Source organism: Seriola dumerili, unplaced genomic scaffold (assembly GCF_002260705.1).
Source record: "Seriola dumerili isolate Sdu_G_001 unplaced genomic scaffold, Sdu_1.0 BDQW01000454.1, whole genome shotgun sequence".
NCBI lineage: Eukaryota > Metazoa > Chordata > Actinopteri > Carangiformes > Carangidae > Seriola > Seriola dumerili.
Genome location: NW_019174709.1, coordinates 515,699 through 542,672, shown reverse-complemented (window position 1 = coordinate 542,672; position 26,974 = coordinate 515,699). Strand labels below are relative to the sequence as shown.

Sequence of the window (26,974 nt, the reverse complement as noted above, 5' to 3'; positions counted from 1 at the left end):
CTCTCTGGGCATCTTTATGTAGACACGCTGGAAATCCATCATCCACATTTCCATCTCTGAAACTAAATGGCTTATTTTAAACACAGATATGAGAGTCAGTGAGGTAGACATATGGTTAAAGAGACTGTAACCCAGATTGAAACCTGGCATCAGCAAATATGCAGGGCTAAAAACTGGCTATAGTGCCCTCGAGCAACTCACATTTTCACTTGAGGAGAAGTTCAGATGTAACTGGTGACATTAATGACCAGGAAGCACGTACATCGCCACAGGCCTGGTACTGGAAAACCTTCACTGCAGCAGTTATTAATGTTATTTGTAGCGCCTGTGTTTGACAAGTCAAAATGTTCACTTTAAAACTGAATCAATAGTCACTGGAGTGGATCAGAATTCAGGTTTATTGATTACTTCACCAAATGCTTGGAAGATTACATCACAATATTATGTATAGAACCGTATAGCACTTTCATTTCTATGTATCTTACATTGAAAACTTTACAGTCTGCTTTTTTTCATTCACTGTATATATATATTTATATATTCCCTAGCTTTAGGGAAGAAAAGTAGACATCCATAGTTGCGAGGGAAGGAATGCTTCTCAAAAAATATTTAAATGCACTTTAAATAATTACATACATCCTTCTTTAAAAAAGGCATGGAATAAACTACAAAGGATCCAGGATGCAGAGATTCCAGTGTCTCTGCAGATTGGAGCTTTGGTTTTGCTCCGGTCCTAAATCCTTCTGTGGCTGAACTCTACTGTTGAATCTGACACAACACTGATGGGCACTCCAACCATCCAGAGAAAGTTGGTCCGCTGGGTGATGTTAATATATGTCTGCAAAAGATGTGCAAAAGCGTTTGGGGAAACAAACAACCACTGTGTCACCTTATAGTGCTAATTGATGGGTTAGTGGAAGGTTTTATGAGCCAGCTGTAATTCTAAAGCCAGGAGGAGCTGACTCCATGGTAAGTCCTTCAGTGTAAGGCTTAGTGGGTCAACACATGAAGGAATGCATGACAGAGGGAAGCAGCCAGTCTTTCAACCAACCTTAAATTGTAAACCAGCAATTATCCTGAAAAAAAAAAAAAAAAATCATAAAACAAATTAAAGAAAATGAGCAAAATAAATAAGTAGTAAAATGTCAATGACAGGCAAGAATGATAAAGATGACAGGACGGTTGTGTCACAGAGCAAAGACGTCCCAAACAAAGCTGCATTAGATCTTTGATAGTGTTGTAAGAGATGCAGATTGTTGTCAAATGCACCTGCGAGTTTCAGTCTCTCCAACAACGGCAGCAGCCCATTTCCGAATAACACACAAACAATAAGAGATAACATAAACATTAAAAGTGACAAACAAAGCTTTGGGATGGGTATTGATACATAAGGGTTCAGATATTACAACATATTTTGATTAGATCACCAAACTCACAATAAGGGCGACACTGATGGTGTCATCATTTTCTAACAGGCACAGGTGGCCAAAGAGATTTTCGCAAATAGGGCAAATATAAGGTTCATCAAATTCAATGGTATAGTTCAATTGCTTTGAGCATGTAGATATTTTTTTTTTCGTTATGTATTAAAAAAAAATCAGGTACAGGGTTTGCAACAATATCAATAAATTATTTGTTTACAGTTCTTTTCTAGTCATTACACTTTGAGATGAGTCGGGGGGGATGATGAATGACAACAGTCAGCAGAGAGCGCTGGTCACAGTGCTGTTCATCCCCGAGAGAAAAGAAGGGAGGAAGGACAGGGTGAAGACTTCTCTACAAGCTGAGTGCAGTAGTAGAAAAGCTGAACACTTTAATGCAGAGTCCTGAACTGAGAGAAAAGCTACAGTCTTTGTCATCTTCCTCCTCACATTGTAGCCCCTCTGTAATCTGTTCCAGTCTAAGAGAGGGGGCGAACGTCTTTTTTAATGCGTTACATCCACCATCATCGCCGTTTGTCCATCCGTCCCCTCCACCTTTTCCTGCACCCACCCAATCTAGGATGCAGGAGTCCGGGCAGGCGCCCCCTCGGGAGCGGCGATGTGGAAGACGGAGCCGATGCGCAGGAAGAAACGTCTGAGGACGGCCCGCAGCTCAGGGATCAGGTCGAACTGCATCATTTCACACAGATGGGGGTAGTAGCAGGAAGCGTGGGGCTTGAACTGGAAAAGTGGGAGAGGGTGAGAAAGGGTAAATTAGCAGCAAAGTGACATATGTATGTGCTTTAACCCCAAAAAGATGTTAAGCAGAGTATCTGAAATTATTTAGGATGCAGAAAGAGGTAGGGCGGCTGCTCTGGGACGTGCGGGCACAGCTGGGAGGACACAGAGTTCACAGCAGGGAGTTTAACTGTGTGCACAGGCCATTTCTGTCCTCACTGATGTATGATTTCACAGTATTTTTCTGCTTTTCATGGCAATTTCATTGAATTATGAAATTACATTCAAGCAAATAAACACAATTTCTAGCACTAAGACTTTCCCAAAACTCACAACAGGCGTTGCACAAGAGAGTGGTGCCGGCCAGTCCACTTTAACAATACTGTTACAATTTTTGTTGATGCAGTGGTTTGTGTGGTGTTTTGGCATTTTCTTCTAAAGCTGGCAGCATGACACCAACATTTCCTACCACTTCATGCTGCATGCTGGGTTGTTTTCTAACCGAAAACTGCTATAGCTTTGGCCTGAAATGCCCTGGAAATAAACCCAGAGTCACAGGCTGCCATGAGTCACCCATGAATCATGGACTCACACAGAGTGCATGATTCATGGGTGACAGCTCACAGAATACAAAATAATCACAAAAACAAAACAATATAAAGAGCCAACCTGACTAGCACATATAGTTTTGATTCTCCTAATTTTTAACTAATAATGATATGTTTGCTCCAATCCTGTCTTTAATTTCTGATCCTCCATAATGTTTGCGAATACAGGTTTGAGTTCTGAAGCATCCCCGTCTTGTCCTGTCCTACTTCTGATTAACATGTAGTTGTAAGTAAACCCCCTATGTGTTCATCTGCGTGTGTGTGTGTGTTCCTGCCTTGTCATCGGGCAGCCGTAGCGTCCTGGTGAGCAGCAGCATGAGCAGGCTGTTCCAAGCCTCTCTGTGGCTCTCTGAGGTCAGACTGATGAAGTAGGCCAGAGCTTCACTACACACCCTGAGAGAGACGACACAACACACAGGCAGGGGATGGAGACCGACACAATACTGATGCATATCAAACACTGTATACGCAGAAGTAGTTGGTCTCCATGACGACTACTATTATTATTAAAATTGAAGAGCAGGCTGAGGCCGCACATCCTGAACTAAAGCACCAACAACTTAATGATTAACACCACACATACAGTGGGGTCTAAAAGTCTGAGACCACTTCCCCGTTCAGAAAGTGGTCTCAGACTTCTGGACCCCACTCTACATAATCGTGATCTAATACATGAGTCAGCGGCTCCAGTGCAGCTGCTCAGCGAACACCACGGCAAGGTGATTTGTACCAAGCTCTAACATGCCAGTATATTCTACACACACGGTGTAAAATTCATAAATACATAATGAAGTAGGATCCATGTGTCAAAACACAGCTCACTCAACATGGAACAAACGTCAGTGCTGCACTTTCTGCAAATGACACAGTTGGTGCTTATTTATCTACGGTTTAATTTTTAACTAAGCAATAACATGTTGGCAATATTCTCAGGTAGATGAGATGAACTCTGATAACACGACCATCAGCTGTTTTTTTTTTTTTTTTACAATGTGTTTTCTGTTTATTAAATTTCTAAAAAAATTGCATTTGTACAGGATAGGTCTGGCAGTATTCTATATTTTTCTTACTATTAACAAACCTCCAAAACCAACAATGAATAGATCACACTGTTACATACTCAGTGTTGTGCAGCCAAAGCTGGATCTTATTCTTTTCTTTTCTCCAAAACTATTGAAAACACATTAGTTACAATAAACATGGGCACAGTAGTTTATTTTGACTCATATACACTGTCCTGCTGTTGTAATTGTCCCCAATAAAAATACACAATTTTCTCCTGTTTGAGTAATGTTTGATAAAAAACTACAGTGCCCAGTTGTTTTAGGGTATAGGCTTTTTTAAAATTCAAAATATCAATTTGTAACCCATTTTAGAAGATTGTTGTCTTTGAAAATCAAAGTACTGAAAGTCAGATTCATCTTCTGTTGGATTTGTATTTTTATGGGACATTTTCATCACCAATTTTAATGAAACGCTGGCCATTTTAACTGTGTGAAAGACTTGGTGACCACGTCGTATGTTGTACTTACAGCAGCAGGCGTGTCTGGATGTCAGGCCACGAGTTCTGCAGCTGAGGGTCAGAGTACATCCTGAACAAGATCCTCAGGCTGCAGGCGAGACTGCTGGTTTCCTGCTTCAACAAGTTGGGCTTAGATTTCCCTTTAAACCCTGATGGCAAAGAGAGATATGATTATGTTTAAAAACAACAACAACAACAACAACACAGGGCCTAATGGTTGAGACACATATTGTGTAGCTGCAATGTCCCTGGTTTTATTCTGGTCAGGGACCTTTGTTACACATCATCATTCACTTTGCTGCTGTAACACTGCACATTTTCCCACTGTGAGACTAATAAAGGACTAGCTTATCCTATATTATAACCCTCTATCTCCCCTCATCAATCAAATCAAAGCAAGAAATGCCACAACATTTGATGGACTAGTTGGCAGGTGTTTGAAGCAGCGATCAAGAAGCACAACTCCCCTGGTTTGGGTTTGGCCTATTTCTTGCCATCGCTCTACTGTTAAAAAAATGCCCCCAGAAGCACTTTTGTGCAAATTATGTCGTCAATAAGATGGTTTCTAGTAAGAATAACAACTTTTTCTGTGTCATAATGCAAATCTAAACACGTTAGACCTCTGAGATTATCCTCTGTGACTGGGCTGAACACTAACAGCATAAAGAAAACATCCTCTCAGCAGAGAGGTCAACCAACAATTGAAAGTTTTCCAGGTCAGTCCAGGAAATGACACAGTATTGTGCTGAGTTTTTGTGATACAGTTACTCTGAATTCAGATTTTACATTTCCTCGTAGAACTAGGAGAACACACGATGCCTTCATAAAGACCTTTCAAGGCATGACATAACCTGGATACAATTTTATGTAGTGAAATAACTAACTAGAGGACTTTCCCTTTCTATTTACCTGCCCTCCAGAGTGCTGTCCTTTGTTCGTTGTTGGAGTTGAAGTCCTTGGCGAAGGTGTGTGACTCCAGCAGACAGTCCAGTAGTTTGAAGAGATGTGCAGAAGTCATGTGTCTGTACATACCCTGATCTGGACCCAGCTCGCCTCCCTCAGCCTCCGACTCCTCCAGAGCATCTCGCTGATGGAAGGAAAATTCAAGACAACTTTAGCGATAACGGTTCAACATTTACAATCCCTTTTGATGTTGAAATAAAACCTGACACTAGCTGTTGTGATCTACCTGTGCAGCAGCCATGTTCTCAGCATCCTCCTTCTTGCTGGTTGCCGGGTAGAAGACGATGTTGTCTATGGTCTGGATTAGCTCAAGCTGTACCACACATTTAATCAGCAACCCAGCAAACAACTTCTGGTCTGAAACTCCTGCGTAGAGATATGAGCACAAATACGTGATAAAACGTTTTTTTGTTTTGTTTTTTCTATTACCGTTTTTCAGATTTTATGTGCGTATGCTTGTACATGCTGTGTACTCACTAGCATTGGACTTGCCCTTCCAGGTGTCATCGCTGGACATCTGGCTGTGTCCTCTCTCGGACAGAGCTCTGTCGTAGCTGCTCTGGGACTGAGTGTCAAAATCAGCATCCTGACAGAAACACCATCCACATTCACAGCATCACACTTCTGATACAGTGGAAATATAAATATAAACATTCCTTTCAATGGCTGGAAGCAGTTTATCATGTTCCAGTCCAAGTATGAAGCATCTGCACAGCTGCTGTTGTACATAATTGTTGTTTAGTCTGTGAGTGAATTCATTTATTTTCTTACAAAATGTTTTCCATCAGCAGTTTCTTCATCCTGTCCAGCCGGTCGCCATGTCAACAAACTAATGTGAAAAGCAAACAAAATGGCAGATTGGGAATCATCATTAAAACACAGTAACTTAAATACATCAGCCGTAACTCCCATTAACTCTACTGCGTGTTCTGTCTTACAAACGGTTAAATGTGCCTACAATGAATCAAATAACTGAATGAATTTCACGCAGCTTTAACTGAAACTGGGTCGAGCCCGGTGTCTGGCTCGGTGAAGTTCCTTGTTGGGGACTCACGTGTGAGGGCTGGTGTTTTGGAAGATCTCCAGCATACAGGAGCAGGTGATTTTCCAGACCTCGGGGCTGAACTTCTCCCCGTTCAGAATCACCAGGTTCTCCAGACAGTTGGTTCCCGACCTCGCCAGCTGCTCGTTGTCTGTAGGAGAAAGGTAATGACTTCACAGCTGCTACAAACAAACACTGAACTTCAGGGAGGTTCACGAGGTCTGTTACAGTTACTGATCGTTTAGAACGAGACACTGTGATGCAAGTGGACTGCTTTATTTTTCATAACTTCACTATTCATTTTTCAGGGCACAGTTCAAGAGGAAAACATCTTCTTCTTGGGGGGGGGGGGGCGGGGCTATATATTTTTTCTTTTGTTGTTTAGTTTTAATGATTTAGAATTTTTTATGAGAGTTCTAACTTTTTCTCTTTTTCTCGTCACAGATTTATATTTCATTTTCTTTATTCTCCTACGTATCAGGCAACATCATCTAACTTTATTATTTAGAATCTGGGCTGGGACAACTAGAATCAGCCCACGAAAAAACCTCAGGCTGACCCATGTAACTGTAACCAATGACTCAGCCCGCCTCCACACCACTATAAACTCCTTAATCATGTCCCTACAGTACCAAGATATCTGGTTTGTAAAATCTGATAAAGCATATCAGGTGTTACCTCTCTGCTTTAGGAGCATGATTTGCATTGCATCTGAACACCCACCTTGCCTGACACACCACTGTAGCTGTGTGAAAATGTCAACCAGCAGGATCTCACTGAGGGGCTCATAAAACTGGGTGAACACGTCACAGATGGCGTACAGTGCATGGTTACACGTTGTCGTCATCCACTCGGTTTTCTGGAAGCAAGACAAAGGAAAAAGGAGCAAGGTTTTTAAAAAAACTCCTCAACTTTTTCATTCTGTATGTGTAAACACATCTCCTGCCTCTCCAAATCACAGAGGGGGATATCCTTCAAATATTCAAGTGGCTTGTCAAAACACAAACAACCAGTGACCCCTGACCTCTGTCTGCTGCTCGGGGAGCTTCATGTTGTCAAAGATGCGGAACACGATTCTGAAGAGGTCGTGCCACCAGTGCTTCTCGAAGGTGCGGCCATAACTCTTCATGATCTCAAACATGACAGTGAGACCTCTGTCAGAGGCAAAGAGAGAGAGAGGCATCAGACTTGTTGCATTACAGCTCTGCTGCCAACAAGAAGAGAGCAGGCACGATATGAGATCATTAAGACGACAGTACAAGTGAGATGCTTTAATCCTGCCTCCTCTTTTTTAAGTGATATGATGCTAGATTTTAGTTAATTTTATTACACTTCATGCTTGGTTAAACACTGAAAATAGTATTTGCTGGCAGGTCATCTGTATAAATGCCTAAATGGCCAGACATCAGACTATTAACAGATGTTTGAGCGTATTAGAGATGAGTGTGGGTATAATACACACAGGCTGCGTAACGGCTGGAGTTTTAGTCAGACTACATGCCTGTAAATGTGGCCTGAAGTGTTACTACAGTGACTGTGTATTGGGCATGGAGTGCTTCCCCGATGCAGGTGACCTGCTCAACAGTGAGTACTGTGCCCTGAACGCCTCCTGTGTAGAAACACACGGAGCAATGGTGCTGCTGCTACACCAACTGTTTAAGTGCACAATGCAAGGCTTGGCAATTTCTCATGTTATCATGAAATAAGTTATGTTAACTTTCAGTGGTTTTACCCAGTCATGATTCATTTCTACATAAATGCACATATAACCACTTGGGGAAACAAGAAGTCCTTGAGGACACGTCACTGCAGCTCGAAGGTGTAGCTACTGTAACAGTGTGCTAATTACTGAAACCACAGTGAAATAACAGTTTGAGATACACGCCACACTGAGCTGAGTTTCTACCTGGTCCGGACATCCAGCTTGCAGCGGTTGATGATACAAGAAAGCTCAAACAGAATGGGAAACCAGCCGCGAACCCACACCCGATCGCCCGGGGCAACGTTCATGTCGTCACTGGTGTATTCCCTCAGAGCCTGGAAAGGAGCCAGCCAGACAGGAAGTCACAAGGTGTATTACATCATCAAGAAACCACATGGTGCAATTTGGAAAATGATAAATAAAAGCCATTATTTTCTAACACAATTGCCTTTGTATTGAACATTCTCGCAGGTCTGCTGTTCCTACCTGTGGCCTGTCTGAGACGTATTTAGCACAGTGTCGGATGAGTCTGATGGCCTCCATGCTGGTGTCAGGAAAAGCTGCGTTGCACACAAACTCTGACAAGCACTTCACGGCATCTTGAAACGAATCTATAGCAGCTGCAAAGTGCTGCTGGAAAGTGTTCACTGAGGAGAGAGCGATGAAAAGAAGGAAAGAAAGTAAGAAAACTGCTGGTTCGATATGTTGTTTGGTTGGTTCAGGAGTTTTCCAGGATCGAGGAACTGTCTCACTGTGCCCTGATCAGTTTGACACATCATAACGTCATTTACTTGGTTTTTGCCACTAGGAAACAGCTGCAGTCATACTCACTGACGATGTGCCCAGTGGTCTGGAAGGCCAGCTCCACTATTGTCTCATCATGGTCGGACGCTGCCTGGTGAAACACTGAGAAGATGTTCTTCCAACCAGAACGGATGTTGGCCGCTTGGGAGTTTACCATCTGAGCCACACACCTGATCACCATGTCTCTGATAGTGGGGGACCTGTTAACATCAAATTCCACTTTAACGTACGCAGCATTCAATATTTTACTGAACAAGTTTGTCCCAACCATTCTTACTCCGATGACCCTGTTAATGTGTTTCTCTAAGAATCCATTACTTATGTACTAAGAAAGAACAAATCTCTCGTCTTACCCACCAATAATTCAATATCATCTACCTGTTCTTCTTCATGATGTGCTCAAACGGCCTGAGGAAATCTTTCTGGAAGCGGAAATTGGCCAGTTCTCCTTTCTCCAAGAACTTCATGGAGAGCTGTCTCAGAGAGTCCACAGCAAATATGGCTACATCCTCATTGGGGTTACAGCCGACCTGTAAGAGACACACAAGCCATCGGTGGAGCTCAGCTATAAATTCAATTCACTCTACAAACCTTGTTTTTTTTTAGCCACCTAGCGGCACCACAACAAGCTGTAAACATAACACCAACATAATTCAGACATCTAGTGGTTATAGAGCAACATAAGCATGCATAAGGAATCGTGTTTCTGGCCCCCTGGTGAAGGTATGTCGAATGTTCGGTCTCCGTTTAGCTTTTGTTTTTGTCGCCAGCTACTGGGGAAAATATCTGCCTCTTTAGCCACTAAATGCTCTGCTGTTTTCACTGGCTTGTGGCTAACTTTGCCTGCCTGCTGTGTGGTGCTGGGCAGGTAGGGTACAGTGTGTTTATCAGAGCTCTTTCGCTGAAAACAGCCGCCTGCTGCTGCTGCTGATAACAACACTGATGAAAGAAGTGAGACTGAAGCAAAACAGCAAGGTTGCAGGAGATAAAACTGAAGCAAAGAGCTGAATGATACTTAAATGCAGACTATGACATAAATATAACAACTTCAGGCCCAAGAAAAGGTTCTACTTAGGTAAATTAAAGTGCACAGAGTAGCAGGGGGACCTACTAAAAGAACACCTTATCACAACGGCACACCACTCCTTATTAAAACACATGAGGAATGTAGCTCATGAAGGATTTTCACGTGATCCATTTTTTAAAACTCTGGTCCACTGACCTTGTTGAAGTGGTCTCCTATGACCTGCCAGATTCGAGACCACTGCAGCCTGATGCGGTTCATGTTATAATAGGAAATTTCCACAATCTTTTGCAAGCTGAACATCCTGGGCTGGTGTGCTGAGGCCAGCTCGTCCATAGACACCGCACACAACCACCGCACAAAGTCCACTGGAAACAATGAAACACAGCAACGCCGTGAATGACTTCTCCCGCTCTTTAAGATGCACAGAGATACCGTGTGTGAGAGCGAAGAATGACACACTCACCGATTGCATTTCCATCTAGTCTGGTGGAGCCAGTGAAGATCCTGCGAATATAAGAAGCAGCTTTAGTGTTTGTTGGGAACATATCACTCATCATTAAAGGACATTTATTGCTCATTTATTCTATTACTGTTCTGTGTCTGGGCACCCTCATGAGTGTTTCCTCTGACCTGTCCACAGCTACCACCACACTCTGAGAGCTGGTCTCTCCCACTGACTCCTGGATATGAGCCATCTGCCTCTTGTCCTGACTTCCCACCAGGTTACCTGCAACACCAAACACATGCTTTAATGCTGTTTCATTCTTTAGAGTTAATGCCGGACATCTTGTGTCCGGGGCTAAATTGGAAATAGTTGTGTATAACTGTGTTGGGAATAATTGTGTGAATGTGTCCTACCCAGCCCCAGGGGCATGAACTCCTCTGTGCCCGAGGGCAAGCCCTTGATGCCGGCCTCCCTGTCCCGGACCACCCCTGAGATGTAGCGTGTTTTCACCCCTGTGCCGATCAACTGGGCAAGCTCCAGCTGACTGATGCACCTCAGGATCTACAACACACAGACAGAAACCAGTTTATATGACAAATATCCTCTTAGCAGTGATCATAAATTAGCACTTTTAATGTTTAAGCTGTGAAACACCAACCATTTCCGATCCCAAGAAAGTTGATTAAATTATTTTACTCCTGGTCTTAAAAGTAAGACCAAATAAATGCTTCACTCTGATCATTATTTGGGCACTTAGGAGTGACTTCCTGCTCACATTTGATAAACAAGATCCAAGTAGAGTGGCCACTGCTTGAAATAAGGTATTCGAGAGTATTAGAAATTAGAATTAGAAAGGAAGTGATGTTTGAGATTCTATAAAACTTTATTTTCACCTCGTGCCAGGAGTTGCCCAGGTAGTTTCCGTCCGTGTGGGCCACAGTGATCAGGGTCTTGATGGTGTCGATGTTCTTCTGCTTCATCTCCGTGATGCTGGAACTGGCTGTCAGCAGGGTGAACCTGGCCAAGGCCTGGACGTACGCATCTCGCTCCAGCTGCAGACAAACAGGCCAGATACAACACAGTCTGATAACACTGATGTCGCATGTAACATAAGGCGTGTTCAAGCGCAGCAGCTGTTTTACAAAAATCAGGCTCATTCTGTGTGTCAAACGTCAGCAGACCTGCATGTTGAAGATGCAGGCGATCCTGATGGCACATCGAATGCCCTCCAGACACAGTGATGCCACCTCTGGGTCGTCACAGTCCTGCAGCCCCACACTGAACGCTGCCAGCAAGGGGGTCCACGCCAACTGCAACACAGACATTGGAACCACTGGCCTTAGTCCTGCTTCAGGGCTTTTTCTACACTTTGAGAACTAAGACTTAAAAGTTTCTCTGACAACATACTTTGAACATGGGCCTGACATGCTCCAGGTGTGTCGCGCTGAAGAAGGGCGCCTGTGCGTGGCTGACGGCCTCCATTAGAGCTTTAGCGGTCTTCGCCATCTGCTCCATCTCCATGTTGTACAGCAGGCGCCGCTGCTTCTCGCTGGCCCAACAACCTGTGTGGCGGGTGGGTTGGACACACGACATGAATGCGTTTTTCAGCAAATAGTGTCAGAAAAAGGTTTTAGTTGACAAAATAAAAGTACTCACTCTGCTTGGTGGACTTTGGGGTGATTGAAAACTCTTTGCTCTCCTTCATGGCGATCTTCTTCCCTGCGATCTCATCGTATATAGAAGACAGATACTCTTCGGGCAGATCCTTACTGTCGTTAATACCGCGGTTCATCTTGATGTACTGCTCTTTCGTCATCTTATTTTTCACCTATTTTCAACAAAATTGAGAGAGAGTTGGAGTGATTTATAGAAAGGGAGGGAATTGGGACACAACGGAAAAACATTTCTTGTCAAGCTATTCGAGCATTGCGTATGTGTGAATTAACAATCACGCATAAGTTTGTCTAGCATTACTGGGTGTTATATTGTGCCGGACTGGACATGTTGAGCCATTAAAAGTCAGGAAAAAGAACATAATCAAGCAGGAAGCCACTGAGGGGAACAGGGAGAGTGTTGTGTGATATCCCTCACTGCTGACACTACTGTGTTTCATTGCCTGATGCCGTATTCCCATCTCTCTCTCTTGCTGTACTTCCCTGTCTAAAGTCTGTGTGTGTGTGTGTGTGTGTGTCACACAGGGTGAAATATTTCACACCTGCTTTTCCCAGACTTTAAATTTGAGACGCAGTTTCCTCTGTCACAGTCGTGTGTCAGCAGTGATAAATCAGGTGCAGCAGCTATTAGTACAGGGCAGCGTGGAGACAGATAGAGGCCTGAGCAGCTACTGACACAGTGGGGCTGCTAACACAGAGCGCGCCATAAAACAAACACAAGGTTGTCCAGCAAAAAAGCTGCATGACACAGCTGCTCCTCTGACAAGGAGCTGCTGTGGCCAAAAACACGCGAGCACAAATATCGCGGTAGATTATTTTGTGGTGTATTTTTCCTGTTTATCTTATTTTACCTTCGCTGATAACTTTCTTGAATGGTAGAATCCTGTCCCAGAGTGTTAAAAACTGCTGGCATCTGACAGGCTTTAAAGCTCGTGAATTTGTTACTCAAACTTCCTGGTACCTGAAACAACACACTCTCACTACTAATGTAGCTTTGCATTTTGGACAGGTTGTTCCAGAGTTGCGGTGCCCTGAAGCTCTGTCCCCTCTAGTCTTACATCCTGACATAGGAACAACAAACCTCAGACTTCATGCAAGTTGATAAGGGGCGATTCATTCAGAAATTTAGCCTGGGGCCATGAAGTGCTTTAAAAGCCATAAGTCGAATCTTAAAATCAATAGTAAATAACAACATCTTTACTGTCTAAACAAGGTCTGCAAACGCTTAATAAATTCTCCACAGAATTGCCTCCTCCTTGATACAATGGCCCACATAAGATGATATGGTGATGATAGTGATGGGACATAAAACAATCCACAGCTCTCACCTGAGGGCTGTGCAGGTCTGTGGTGAGCATAATGATGGAGTACGCCAGCACGTAGGCAGTGTCTGCACTGGCGAACAGAGTCTGTCTGCAGAAGAAGACACACATCAGGGCAACAGTTAGAAAACATACTGGTCAGTTTGAGAAGTATTAATTCATTATTACCAGTAAAGGTGAAGCCTTACCCCTGGTTACACTCCAGGTATCGAGCAGCAAACTTCTCCATCAGCCTGTCGATCTTCTGGGCCTCGCCGGGCAGCCTGAAGCCTTCCAGGAACGCCCTGAGTGCCGAGACAAAGTCCCGCCCACAGAAGTCCAGCTGGTCCACGTAGCAGTACATCACCTCTTTGTTGAACTTGATGTTCTCGCCGAGGAACTCTCCCACCTGGGTCTGTGGACGCAGACACAAAGTGGTTGGAGCATTACTAACCTGATTTAACCTGTTTGGTGCTTGAGAGTAAAGTGCTGTGTGGATTGACCCTCACCGTGTCCAGTCTGTCCTCCTGGTGTAGGAACTGGGCGATGTCCTCAGCTGTTGTACCCAGCATGCCCTGGTCCTGTAGGTACTGGATGCCTCGTTTGGGCTTCTTGTTGAAGCTAAGTAAGAAGGGAGAGACAGATCCATGCTCATCTTCTCTAAACAAGTATAAAAGTGCAAATCTTCCACACTCTGGGATCATTCCATCAATAAAGGCTGATCCTAACTAATCCTGATGTAAATCCAAACCAGGCTGAGACAAAAGGGCTCACAGTTCGATGCCGTGCTCAATGATGTCCTTCTGCTGCTTGATGACCTCGTACTGCTCCGGGTGGTCGGCCTGGGAAACTGGGATGCTGGAGGAGACGGTGGAGTCCAGCGAGCTGATGCTGTCCCGACGTCCGATCAGCTGCTCCGGGAGCTTCAGCTCTCCTCCCTCGCTGTCAGACGGATGCTCCTGGCCTGCAAACGAAGCAAACACACAACGATTACATGTTTAGATCTTCAAATCTCCGGTGCATTGCTCAGATATTCACTGTCCACTACACGCTTACCCAGGTTAGCCTGAAGGTTTGGATTGACGTACATGTCTTTGCTCCACTCCACCATACATTTGAGGATGGAAACCAGACACTCTAAACCCTTTTTACGCAGACTCAGCTCCTGTGGATTTTATAGAACCACACAAGTTAATTTACACAGCCACATACACTCACACAAAACCAGAAGGGTCTTGCCTCACCACTGACCACATTACAAGTACGTACTTATGATTTAATTATGTATTTAGTGAATGTCTGATCCTTACAATAAGCATCACAGTGAATCCTGGATACTGAGTGTGTACCTGCAGAAGAGTCATCCCCAGCTCCTGACCACTCCTGCCCTGAGCGATCTTGGACAGGTCGTTGACGAGGCGCTCAAAGATGTTCGCAGCATTCAAGTCACAGTCGTAATTCACATAGATGTCGACCACGCACTGAGCATCTGAGGGAGAGGAATGTGTTACTAAAATTAAATAAACTACATTTATTTTTTAATGACATACAACAGGGTGACAATACACTTTTGGTTGTAGTGATCCGTATTTAAAACTAATGACTGGACTTGCAGCACTCACGGTTTTCTTGATAAGAATTTAAAAGGCAGCTCAAACTGTGTGCCACCTTTACGAAAACGTGACCATGCAACAATCAAACTTATTTCAAGACTTTTGGGTTAAAAAATAATAATAACAGCAGCAGCAGCAGGATCACTCTGAGGTGGCACCAGGTGAAAAGATAATAAGGCAGGATGATACATGAATGCTCTCAGACATTTCTATTTATTGGCTATGTTCCTGTCACCTGCACCTTCCGCAGTCAGAGGAAATGTTTCTGACACAGCACAAGTCTGAATCTAATTATACAGTCAGATTAACGTAAAAAGCCAGACAGATTAAAACTTATATTGTTCTGCCTTATTACGATCACTGGAACACAATACGCATCATCTCCTGTCTTTATGTAAATATCCTGTCACGTCTAAATAAAGCTGTAACATCAACATTGAAGTCACTGATGTCTGACTGGCATAAGCCATCACTATAACACACACATGTATTCCATGTCTGTGATTGTGTAAGTTTGATTCTCCTTTTTTGTTTTAGTTCAAGTGGAAAACTTGTATCAGCGGATTGGTACCTGCACAGATACGTGTTAGCGTCTGGATAACCATCCACTTGTGCTCAAAGGAGCTGGTCGACGTCTCCAGGATGGTCAGAAAAATCTCCCGAAAAAACACCTGAGGCAAGGTAAACAAAAGGAGATAAATGTCAGGAGATAAGTTGGATATTTCAACCAAACGAGTTCTACCACCTATATGTTCAAGTAACATCCTGTTCGGTCTAAGATTCGCCAGACCAACACGGGTGACGCTGGTCTGTACTGTCTGGGTTCTGTACCTCAATCTGCATCTTCAGGTGGACCTTGAAGTGTGAGAGCAGGGTGAGGAAGATAGCCAGGGAGAGCTCGAACACCTCAGGCACAGAGGAGACACCGTTTTTGGAGAGCGCCACGCACAAATACTGTTTGATGGCGTTGACAAACATCTCATGAGTGCGAAACACTGGTCCGGCGCCCTGCAGCACAGAGAGCAGCAGCTGCAGGGAGACAATCTTGGACCGCAACTCATGGGACCTGCAGAGGAGAGGAATTATATCGGCATCAGTTATACTGCCTCAAGTGTAAATACAAATCAACCCACAGAGACGTTAAAGAGGCATGTATAGCAGCATGCTCAGTAGAGATTCCTGTGTGATGTCCTCTCTATAAATAGTGTTCCACAGTTTACTCTGAGTTGAGGAGAACAAACAATACTTGGGTATAATGGTGTTTCAGTGTGATATCTAGGCCAGACTGATTTCTCTGTGAGCTCGTTCCTTGGCTCAGTTTACTCTGGCCTATTCACTGTGGCTGGCCCAGGGTCTAATGTTACAGTAACCAGAGATGACAGGGGCACACTGGGATGGAAAAGGGCAAATGAACCTGTAGAGACTGAGATGAAGCAGTGTGCATTAGCTGAAGGCAGCAATATTTATCTTGGCAAACTGTAGCATGACGAAAAGAAGTAAAAGACCATAGGTGTTTCAAAGCAGGAGTGTTGATGATTCAGGATTTACGTTCTGTGTTACATCATCCTATGATGTAAAAGGAAGTGTGACAACCTGACATAACATAGACATTAGCTGGTTATGCAAGTTACTGTGCAGTGGTAGGGATTGTCATATGCAATTAAATAAAACACTCACTTCGGGTCTGGAGGTCCATCAGCGAGCGGCTTCATGGAGAGTTTGCACAGCGAGCGGAACACCAGGAAAGCGTCTTTCTGCAGGATGTGAGAGAACCGGGCTGCGTTGTGGGGTCCCTGCAGGGCCTCAGCATCCTGAGACAGATGAAGAAAGTCAGTCTCACTCTATGAAACACATCTGAGAGCAAGACCTCTGAACTGTCAAGCCTGAAAACTGTTTCTGTGTCAGGACACCTCCATACTGATGGAGGTTTGTGGCAGAGCTCCAGATGTGTCCTTACGACCTGAGGCAAGAGTCAAGAGTTACTCTCTCTGTCTGTGTAACTCAATAATCTCACCAGCAGGGTAAACATGCTCCCTTTAAAGCAGCAATGCATTTCACTACCTTTCCATCATATTCACACAAGTGGAGTTGGCACTCTCTCTGACCATTACAAATCTTCAGCTTGAGCCTTGGCTCCTCTGCTCAGTATGACTGATGGGAGGGACTGAACGCCGATTCTCAGTTTTTTCTTGATAAAAATCTAAGAGGTTAAACATTTCTACACAAAGAAATAAGCTTTCTGGGCATGTCAGACATGTGCGAAACGTCTGACAGCTTTCATGCTCAAAACACGCACAAGTGTTTACAACATACAAGAATAAAACAAATCCTCAATGAAACTCCCTTAACTTTAATCTGAAACTTAGTCAACGGAAATGATTAGAGCAGCTAAGGATAAACGACATGATCGGTATGATTCAGGTGAGTGTTAAACAACACAGGAAATCTAACCTGGACAAGAGCCGAGGGTCTTCTTACTCTGTGTTGCTTTATTCAACGTGTCATAATTAATGTGTTATGTTTCAAATAATGTCAGATGCCCATCCTGTTTCGTGTGACTGCCCCATATAATCAGCAGCTTTCTCTAAGCAGAGCATTTGTTTTCATCACCTCTTCTGTTCCCATGTAGAGAGTGAGTTATTTTTCATTTTGTGGTCGCAACACCAAGATTTATTTTCAACAATATAAGCAAAACCCAGGGTTTATAGGTGAACAGTCTGCACACAGAACACAGACCAGTGTAAATATTATATTAATGTTCCTGTGGACGGACAGAAGGTCATTTTTCAATTGATGTTTTGGATATGTAATATTCTTCTCTATATTATTACTTTGCCACCAATTATTATTACTCCTGTTTAGCAGCTCCCCACATTAAGGCTACATTCACACTAATACTATTTAAAACGCTGTTTTAAAATGAAAACGATCTCCATCCAGGCAAGCCTTTTAGCTCCGTATCAGAGATAATCCACATTAACATGCCTGAAAAGGAATATCACCTGACCAGTCACGTAACCTGGTCATGTGCAGTGACCAAAAGTCTCTGGAGTAGTGTGGATGCCAGGCTTAAACTTATTGCACAACACATGCGTTTATACGTTAAAGTAAGTTCTACCTGATTTGTCTGAGGAAGAGTCAAACACTTGAATTCCCTTGTATAAAACAATCTCTCTACATGACTCTCAGTTTGCGTCTTTAAAACTAAGATGTAAATAAATACTTTTTCTCAGCACGCTACTGTTTAAAAAGCTAATGTTATCAACACTGCTCACCAGCATATCTGTGGAGGAAACAGAGGAGCGGTCCTCAATGATGCCGTTCATCTGCTGGCCCTCTGTTGCCACTCTGGGGGGAGCCACCTCTGTGTGCTCAGTGCCAGGGTGGGCTGGATGCTCACCTGCTGCAGCAGAGGCCAGAACGGACATTTTCAGGTCACAACCACGAAAGAAAAACACTGTCGTTGACAAGTGTGTTGACATATAGCAGAACAAAGAGAAGCTAACTAAAACAGCTGAGTTCTGACCTGTTGCACTGTGTGTCTGTGTCGGCTGCTGCTCTGCCTCCTCTCCTTCAGTCGTCGCTGACTCTGCTGGGTTTTGATTGCTCTCTGGTTTGCTCCCCTCCTCAGCGAGCTGTGACGCTGTAGGAGGCGTCTCTGCACCCTCATCTTCAAAAACTGAATATGAAGAGGGATGAAGATTAAACATCAAAGCTGCTCAATCCGCAGTTACACCTCCACACACAAAACAAATACAAAGAGTCGGAACCTGACATTTAAACTGAAAGCTTGAACATACCACTTGATGGTGTGACCGGCTCTTCTCCTCCATTCATCGGAGCGTTGCCGCCCTCAGGTTCTCCATTGATTGATGTTGTGTCTGGCGGTTGGTCCTGGTCCACGTCAGGAGCTGGCGGTGGGGGTGTGGAGCTGGTGTTGGTGGTGGTGAGGTCTGGAGTACTGGCTGCCGGGGACGGGGAGCTCTGGGGATCCGGGGTGGGCGTCCTGTCAGACCAGGGGGAGCCGGACCTCCGATTACCTGGGACTGGAGACGGGTTCTGTTGGGGCAGTCGCAGCCGGTCCTTCTCCTGCTCCTGAGCCTCCAGAGCCTGTGGAGGCAGGAGGAGAAGAAGAGGAGTCATGAAGAGGGATTGTTTTACACAAGGGAAATCAACTGTTTGGCTCTTCCTCAGACCAGTCAGGTAGAACTTACTTTAGCAGCCATGTAAACCTAAAGCTTGACGTTATTTAATGTTTATAGCTAGCTACCTAGTGAGTAATGTGTTAGCATGCATTTTATTCATTTTGCTAAAAATAGCAAGGTTAGTCAGTTTTCCACTGTAGGTTGAAAATGACACTCATGTATCATAGCATTAGTCATAATGTTGTGCTGAGGTTGTGGCTGAAAATGCATCATAGTCACAGAAGGTTTTTGGCTGCAAGTCTTCGTCTCTGCAGCTGATATTAAATGATGAACACAGGCTAATGACTGTGACTGGCTGCTGCCTAAGGCTAAGTGTTTAATATGTGTGTCACCAACTACATGCAGACGTTGTACAAGTGGTTCAAATCCTGGAAGTGTCCTGGCTTTACAATGTTTTCCTGGCAAACATTACTATCGTAGGTGGTTTAAAGAGCCAGTGACATTCACATACACAGCATAAAGCATTTAGTCATAGTCAGAGCTTCGCCTTTTCCTCATGTTGTTGTGCAGTAAATAACATCTCTTTTCAACTATATTGCTTAACAGAAAATGTATTTTTTGTGATCACTTGCATCAAAACTTCAAATCTATATTAGTCCTATTCTGCTGCAGCAAAGAATAAAAAGCTAAACTAACAGCCTGGTTCTCCATGCGTGTGAAGATGACGTTGAGCATCTGTGTGAGTGTGGCCTTGGCCGTCGTCTGGTTGATGAGGTTGCGGCTGGCCAGGTAGATGTTGTAGCAGGTCCTGACGGTGAGCAGCACCGTGCCCTCGTGGATCTCTATGTGCGGGGAGGTCACTGCAGTCAGCAGCGCCTGGACGCAGAGAAATAGGAAGTCAAGAGTTATCACACAGGATGTTCTTGTGAAGAAGATGCAGCCGCTGCACCTGCTGAATCACCACTTGACTTCCCTACTTCTGGGGCACGTTCAAGCCGCAGACATATATTTGTAACTCTGTTACCGCATGTATGGTGCACAATTAAACTCATTTTAATGTCAGTGAAAAAGATAATTAGCATTTTCAAATGAAAGAAAACAAAGTGATTATAATAATACCTGCAAGGCAGACTCATTTAAATATCACTTTGTGTTCAAAACTCATTTGTATTAGTCAGTGTAAATCAACTGCACTGACATTCACGCGTCCTTCAGTGGTGAATGTAAGCCAACCTGATGTTTATAATCCGTCCTATAAATCTTCTGTCAACAGTGATAATACTGTGTGCTTCCTGCAGGCAAGACTTTGCCCTTAACAGCACAACCAGGATGTGTATTTCATTAACTATGAAGAAACTTCAATATGCAGCAGCTGTGAGGAGGTGTGAAATTAACCCCCTGAAGCTTTTCTAGATTCACTAAGTGAAGGATGTCAGCAAGAAGAAATTCACTGGTTGCATGAGTCTGGACACAATCACAGAAATGTTGGTTGGGAAGCAAACATGGCTTCCTCACAGAATCTACTTTAATTTAAAGACATAAATGTTATGTGATCGTAGGAATCAAATATTAAATGACGAACTTAAGTTGCTGACAATGTGATTAAGACACACAAAGTCATGGGCGAAGGCGAAAATGTATGTAGTTTTATTTACATATTCAAAATTATAATTTATCTAAACTCCTCACTTAAGAACAGATAAAACTAAGACACTGCTTTTCTCCACGACGGTCAACCATGACTGAAACTAGGGAGGACTAAAGTGTCCCAGTCCTGCCCCTTGGGCCCAATCCCAATGTCCACCCTGACAGACTCACGTTCCCGGTAAGTGCATGAGGGCTCAGCGGGCTGTTCCACTGTGAAATCAACAAGTGCATGAGGGCTCTCTCGCAGACATTTAGGGCCCTTTATGCACGCTTTCTATAAGTCCCAATTTCTGCAGACTTTGCCTGAAGGAATTACCCACAGTTCATAGTGTTGTGATGTTTAACACAGGGTAAAGGCGGTTACCAGGCGATGCCCAGAAGTGCAAAAAAAAAGTTTTTAAAAAAAATGGTAAAGAACCGCCATGAAACGGAAAAAAAGAATAAAGAAAGAAGAACGGTTAATAATCAAGCATGAAGGGAACAAAAAAGAAGTTTATAAGTCAGTATAAATACATAGGTCACTGATGATCCAGAACTGTGTGCAGTTATCTCTTCTATGATGGCATGATGATAAATTCCAAATGTACTTTCATCAGATCTGATCGAACAGTATTTTTTTGTTTATAAACAGGGAGCGACGGGAGGGAAAAAAAGTCAAATCTAAAGCCCCAAACCCACAACTGTACGCAACATGCGTCGTCAAGGTAACACAATATGTCATAAAATGCTCTCCAATTCCTCTTTATACCATATTGAGCCCTTGCAGCCCTTCACACTCAATTACTTACCAGACGTCAATTAAGTCTGTGAGGGCTCAGGGCTTTAGGGGGGGGGGCGTTGGGATTGGATTAGGCGTCCGACCTAACTGGGTCTCAAATAAACAACGCCACTAACAGCTGGAGGGTGTGAAGGCTGCCAGATGTACAGAGAGCCACTGGGCATACCTTGATGATCTGTAGCTGGACTCCCTCGTCAGTCTGCGGGCCCTGGAAGCAGTTGCAGATGGTTTCCACCAGCCGGTCGATCAGCCTTTTTCCCGGGGTTCTGCTGTCAGGGGCATTGCCTGTGATGTGGCCGTACGCAATCAGCTTCTACAGTAGAGAAACAGCGCACAGGTTAGAGCAGACTTCACTGTGCGTGTTTGATTCTGTCTGTTTTGAGGTGTGTGTGTGTGTGTGTGTGTGTGTGTGTGTGTGTGTGAGTTCAGGGTTTGTTTGAGCCGCGGCTTTGAAAACGTGAGAATGTAAGAAAAGAAGAAAGTCATGTTTAATTGTTATATGTCTACAGGAGTTACTTAGGTTTCATTAGATTAAAACTGAGCGTATGAACAGGCAGAAACATTGTTTTGCACTTTTATGCCACAGAAGAGGAACTGAGACGGATTCAAAAAAAGAATTGTCAAATTCGAAAAACACAGACCCTGGGATATCCTCATTTTTAGTCTCAAGTATAGATCCAACCCCCAAAACACTGGATCCTACATTTCCCATGATGCAACTCAAACTCATAATACAATTCATTTTAAACCCTTCCCACCTGATACTGTAAAACCCCTGCCCCCAGTTTATAACACAGACTTTCTAATAAATAAAGTACATTCTCCAATCCTGAGCAAAAATCAGGGTTAAGCTCACAAAACACACGATACTGTTTTCATGGGCTCGTAGTAGTACTCTATGATGGTGGAGTACTCTATTAATAATATACTAATAATAAAATAATAAGCTATATTTACACGGCAACTTTCTTAACACATTTACAAGATATTTTAAATCATGATTAAAACATTACAAGACTACAAATTGTAGCAGTAAGTAAAATGAGGCAATTAAGAGTTCAAAAAATGAAATAACACAAACAACGGATGAGATGTAAAAACAAAAAGACAGTTTGTTAATGTTTGTGTGTGTGTGTGTGTGTGTGTGTGTGTGTGTGTGTGTGTGTGTGTGTTCCCCCGAGATAGTTNCAAGACTACAAATTGTAGCAGTAAGTAAAATGAGGCAATTAAGAGTTCAAAAAATAACACAAACAACAGATGAGATGTAAAAACAAAAAGACAGTTTGTTAATGTTTGTGTGTGTTTCCCCGAGATTCAGTTTTCTTTCCATCAATAGCAGACTGAATGCACCTGTAACCAATGTGACCTTACAAGTGTAGCTGCTACAATAGGCTATTAAAACATATAAAGGATGGTGTCTGTTTGCGTTTGTGTACGTGGTGTGTGTGTGTGTGTGTGTGTGTGTGTGTGTGTGTGTGTGTATGTTTGGAATGTAAAGCCATTGTTCTAGGGTGATGTCTGACGTGTGAAGCAGGTGTAGCAAGATTTCTCACCCCGCCCCCCTTCACCTCCAGGTGGGTAATACAACCAAAAATAAACCTGCTGTGAGAAAGTGCAATAGTCACAGAGAAAACAGAAGCTGTTGAGTGTATTTAACAGAAAGCATGTGTGTGTGTGTGTGTGTGTGTGTGTGTGTTTGTGGGGTAGTGAAGACAGTCCAAAGAGGTGCTCACTATCCGGGGGGACTTTGACTGACAGGCCAACTCGAAGGGCAGCACATATTTGTCAGCCTCGATGTAGTTGGCTCTGGGTGGGACCACTGATCCATCCCTGCAGGGACGAGAGCAAACAGCTGAGTGAATTGGAAAAACTACAATGAGAGCAGCTTTCTATAAAACACTGGGGAAAAAAAAAAACACAGAAGCTCCTATTGAAACTTAATGGCAAATCTAATGGAGGATGTTAATAAATCAAGTGCTGTGTGAAATATTTCATTTTACATTTTTACTTTCATGGTGTAGAATTTTACAGAGCACTGAAGTTTTACTTTGAAACCTCAGAAAAGCATAATGGCATATTGTTAAGATGACAGCCTGCCTATAGCAGCAGACATATTACCTGCAGGCTGTTTGAAGAGCTGCTGATATACTCCAAAGTAGCAGTTATAAAAGCAGCAAATCACCTTATTCGCAAATCTCAGAGAGCAGCCGGAGTTTACTGCAGACTGCTTCAGGGCAAATTTTACCTCAGCTTCTTGCCGCACGTCACAAGAGAGGGGACAAAAAAGCTTGAATCTAATGCTATGCATTCATTCATTCATTCAAAGGGTGTGCGCATGACAATACTTACTTTTGTTTTTCAAGCTCTGCCTTGATTTCATCTATGAAGGGAAACACAGGAGATTATAGGTTATTGAAGTTTGAACTTTGCACCCTTGCAGCTCGCAGCAGTGTAACACGATTTGACTCTAAATCTGGGAGTTAATGGGCCAATCACAAATCTGACAACAGTTAGACATGTTGTTTTAGTTGTTAGACAATTGTTTCTCTAGTCAAACTATCCTGTTGTGTACTGAGCATGCCCCTGTGTTTTATTGCTAATCAAATTTGGTTCAACTGAGCAGCCTCCTTCGGATCAGATCTCCTCTACCTTTCCCATCTGTTATGCCATCTAAAACTATTCTCCTAAATCAATTCCCCTTTCTCCATAATTTTTCATCTCACATCGATCTATACATACACTTCCTAGCTACACACCTTGGCTACACAGTGAGTAATGGTGTGCATTGAGCCAGATGTGACCAACCAAATCAATCGGATTCACACACAATATGGGAGCGAAAACTACTAGACTCCACTTTCATAAACTCCCACTATCACACGCAACAAAGAGGAAATTAGCTTATGCAATATTCACAGAAATGTCATGATCACTGTTATAGTGATGATAGACTTTAAGTAACCATCAGAAAATTTATGACCAGAGATTTAATGTAATAAAAATGTGAACCTAATTCTTTTCTCCATGGTGTATAAATCAGCACCAGACCTAAATATAGAAAGGTATTCACTGAAAAAAACTCTTTCTACTGCATGCCTAACCAATCGTGAAAAGGCCTGCAATCCACGGCTATCCAACTATCTACCACAACAAGTTAGTGGCAGTGGGGGAAATTAGATATTCCTGAAGCCTGCACAGACTTTACCAAAATACCAGACAGCCAGTGAGTATGACAATGAGATAAGCACAAAGTAGTCCACATTAGTCGTGTGAGGATTGGAAAATGAGTGTTGTGTTGTAGAGGTATCATGAATAATGAGAGAGTGTCACTGGCAGACAGGGACAAAGAGCATACAGAGCAGATCAAACACACCAACCTGTTTGCCCACCTCTCAGTGACAGTTATTTCTTTGCAGTTGGTCCTGTGGTTCAACAGCTTAACTGTGCCTTAATACTTTAGCAAGCCACAACCTCTTGTTTGTCAATTTCTCAATCACCTGCATTAAAAGTGAGAGAGAGGCACTGTGCAAAAATATCACACCGAAGCACCAACTACTAAATTCACCTGAACAGGTTATCAGACCACTATTTGACAAGTGTTTTTAAAAGACAGCAGAACAACAATACAGGCTACTGACAGCTGTCACTCTTATAGCTTATAGCATCCACCACAGCACTATGACAAGGAGGTGGGTGCACACAAATGGGCAGGGCAGTCTGAGCTGAAATATAAACAGCAATACCACAATGAAGTGGAGAGCCTGGTGTGTGTAACACTATCCGGGACTGTGTTGAATGGAAAAGCAAGGACGTCAGAGTATCCTGGAGTTAGATACCCTGTGTGTGTGTGTGTGTGTGTGTGGGTGCAGAGCAGGACCGGGCTGTCTGGCTGGGTGACAGTGCTACGTACAACACAGGGATTGGTCTGTTTAGCTAGCTAACCTAGCACTAACCTGACTAGCTAACGACAGCTACTTAATTAGCTTGTGTACCTGCCGCCGTTGGCAGTGATGATGTTGTTGTGGAGGCAGGATGTTAGCATTTCGTAATAAACATTAACGGTGTGAGTGGTGCCAAAACACATTTCGCTAACGCTACCTGTGAACGTCAAAACGGACAGCTGAAAAGACGATGGAGGCCATTTAGATGCTAACGCTATCGTTAGCTAACTGGGTAGCTCTCCCCTGTCTCTCCAACAAGCCAGACACGACCCGAAATGTGTCAGTGAAGCGCCGCATAAAACAACGGGGCTCCGCAAACCAGCATTCAAAACAAACCCACTTACCGAGCGCCACCTGACAGGCTTTGCGCAGCTGGCTGTGCTGGCTCCTCTTCACCTCCTTATCCGAGAGGATTTTCTCCAGCGCCCTGGACAGAAACATGCTCTTGGTTTTACTGTTTTCTGCCTTCGACTGCGAGTAGTGCTGCTGCTGCTGCTGCTGCTGCTGCTGCGGTGGCCGCTGTTGTTGTTGTTGCTGCATCTCTCAGTCTTGTTACCGCTCCTCTCTCAGGCCGTCATCTTCGGCCTGGCCCTGCGAACGAGCAGGTGACAAGGAAAAGCTAACGAAAGCCAGGCTATCGGTGTCAGTCCAGTGGAGTTGCTATCTCAGCTCAGCGCCGCCATGCTGGTTACACGTCATGTCACGTGATTCTCAGCTGTCTGGGTTTTGACCACGGCACTCTTGAGGAGCAGGTAACCTCCGGAATGGGGTTAAACAGACACCAGAGTTAAATCACGGTAACCGGTTCATCGTGTAGCTTCCGACGTTGTAAAAACTTGTCCGGTTAAATGTCCCAGAGAGGAGCTTTGACCGTTTCAACCGTGACAACGTTACACGAGTTGAGCAACAGTTCGTCGTTTCACCGCTACAGCAAAACAAGCGCTCCTACAAAAAAAAACAAAAAAAAACAGGAACGCTGTTTCTGAAATGTCCTGCAGGTGGCGCCAAAACATCACCATGAATGAACCAGGGTCCCCAATCTAATAAGATTTTAACTAATAATAATAATAATAATAATAATAGTAGATTTTATTTATAAAAACCTTTCAAGACAGCCACGACACACAAAGTGAATGAAACCTTCAGAAACGGTTGTTTTATTACAGAAAGTGTTTGAAACCCATGACTGAAATAGTCATTCATTCTGTCATTGTGTTATTTATGGAAGATATTATAGTGAAAATAAATGATCTCCCTTTTTGCTGGGAACCCCCTCTACAGTTCATATACTTCATGTGCTAACTAAGGACAGGTACAGTAATACCACACCTGTCTCCACTCACTGACACACACCAAAAACAGTGAGGATTGCTACATATTAGTTTATTTTATCCAGCTCCTTCAATCAGAAATTACAGGTGTACATCTATTTATTCATACATCTCCAGTTGAATCTTAAAACATTTTTCATTAAATGTGATAAAAATGTACATCATATATAGCATCGATATGAAAATACTGACAATCTTCATTACAAATCTATACCATAGGATTTATCTGGCAAGCAAAAATCATTGCTCAATCACTTAAAAAGGAAAAAAAAA

At 43.4% G+C, this 26,974-nt stretch overlaps 1 protein-coding gene across 1 annotated transcript; it reads right to left on the bottom strand.

Moving 5' to 3' along the window:
• Window positions 1–389: 389 nt before the first annotated feature.
• On the bottom strand, window positions 390–26,101 carry arfgef2 (ADP ribosylation factor guanine nucleotide exchange factor 2). Its single transcript, XM_022762912.1, has 39 exons — window positions 25,715–26,101; window positions 23,779–23,809; window positions 23,138–23,259; window positions 21,596–21,744; window positions 19,701–19,880; window positions 18,660–18,969; window positions 18,386–18,538; window positions 18,135–18,262; window positions 16,537–16,670; window positions 15,691–15,925; window positions 15,431–15,530; window positions 14,596–14,735; window positions 14,303–14,411; window positions 14,021–14,210; window positions 13,756–13,867; window positions 13,456–13,661; window positions 13,274–13,358; window positions 11,926–12,100; window positions 11,680–11,828; window positions 11,454–11,582; window positions 11,166–11,324; window positions 10,686–10,833; window positions 10,458–10,554; window positions 10,291–10,331; window positions 10,023–10,192; window positions 9,179–9,330; window positions 8,828–9,000; window positions 8,483–8,643; window positions 8,201–8,331; window positions 7,319–7,448; window positions 7,018–7,153; window positions 6,307–6,445; window positions 6,024–6,081; window positions 5,730–5,838; window positions 5,479–5,618; window positions 5,199–5,376; window positions 4,300–4,438; window positions 3,043–3,160; window positions 390–2,162 (listed from the first exon to the last, which is right to left on the bottom strand). The coding sequence occupies exons 1-39, from the start codon at window positions 25,908–25,910 to the stop codon at window positions 1,998–2,000; spliced, it is 5,577 nt and encodes a 1,858-aa protein (XP_022618633.1). The 5' UTR covers window positions 25,911–26,101; the 3' UTR covers window positions 390–1,997.
• Window positions 26,102–26,974: the final 873 nt, after the last annotated feature.

What these genes read in the sequence shown, in the direction of transcription:
- arfgef2 (XM_022762912.1), bottom strand. Translation starts at nt 25,910, where the DNA reads ATGCAGCAACAACAACAACAGCGGCCACCGCAGCAGCAGCAGCAGCAG. An exon ending in AGCCTGTCAGGTGGCGCTCG is followed by an intron (nt 23,810 to 25,714) that starts GTAAGTGGGTTT and finishes TTCCCTTCATAG; the next exon opens with ATGAAATCAAGGCAGAGCTT. An exon ending in CAGACCTGCACAGCCCTCAG is followed by an intron (nt 12,101 to 13,273) that starts GTGAGAGCTGTG and finishes TGTTGAAAATAG; the next exon opens with GTGAAAAATAAGATGACGAA.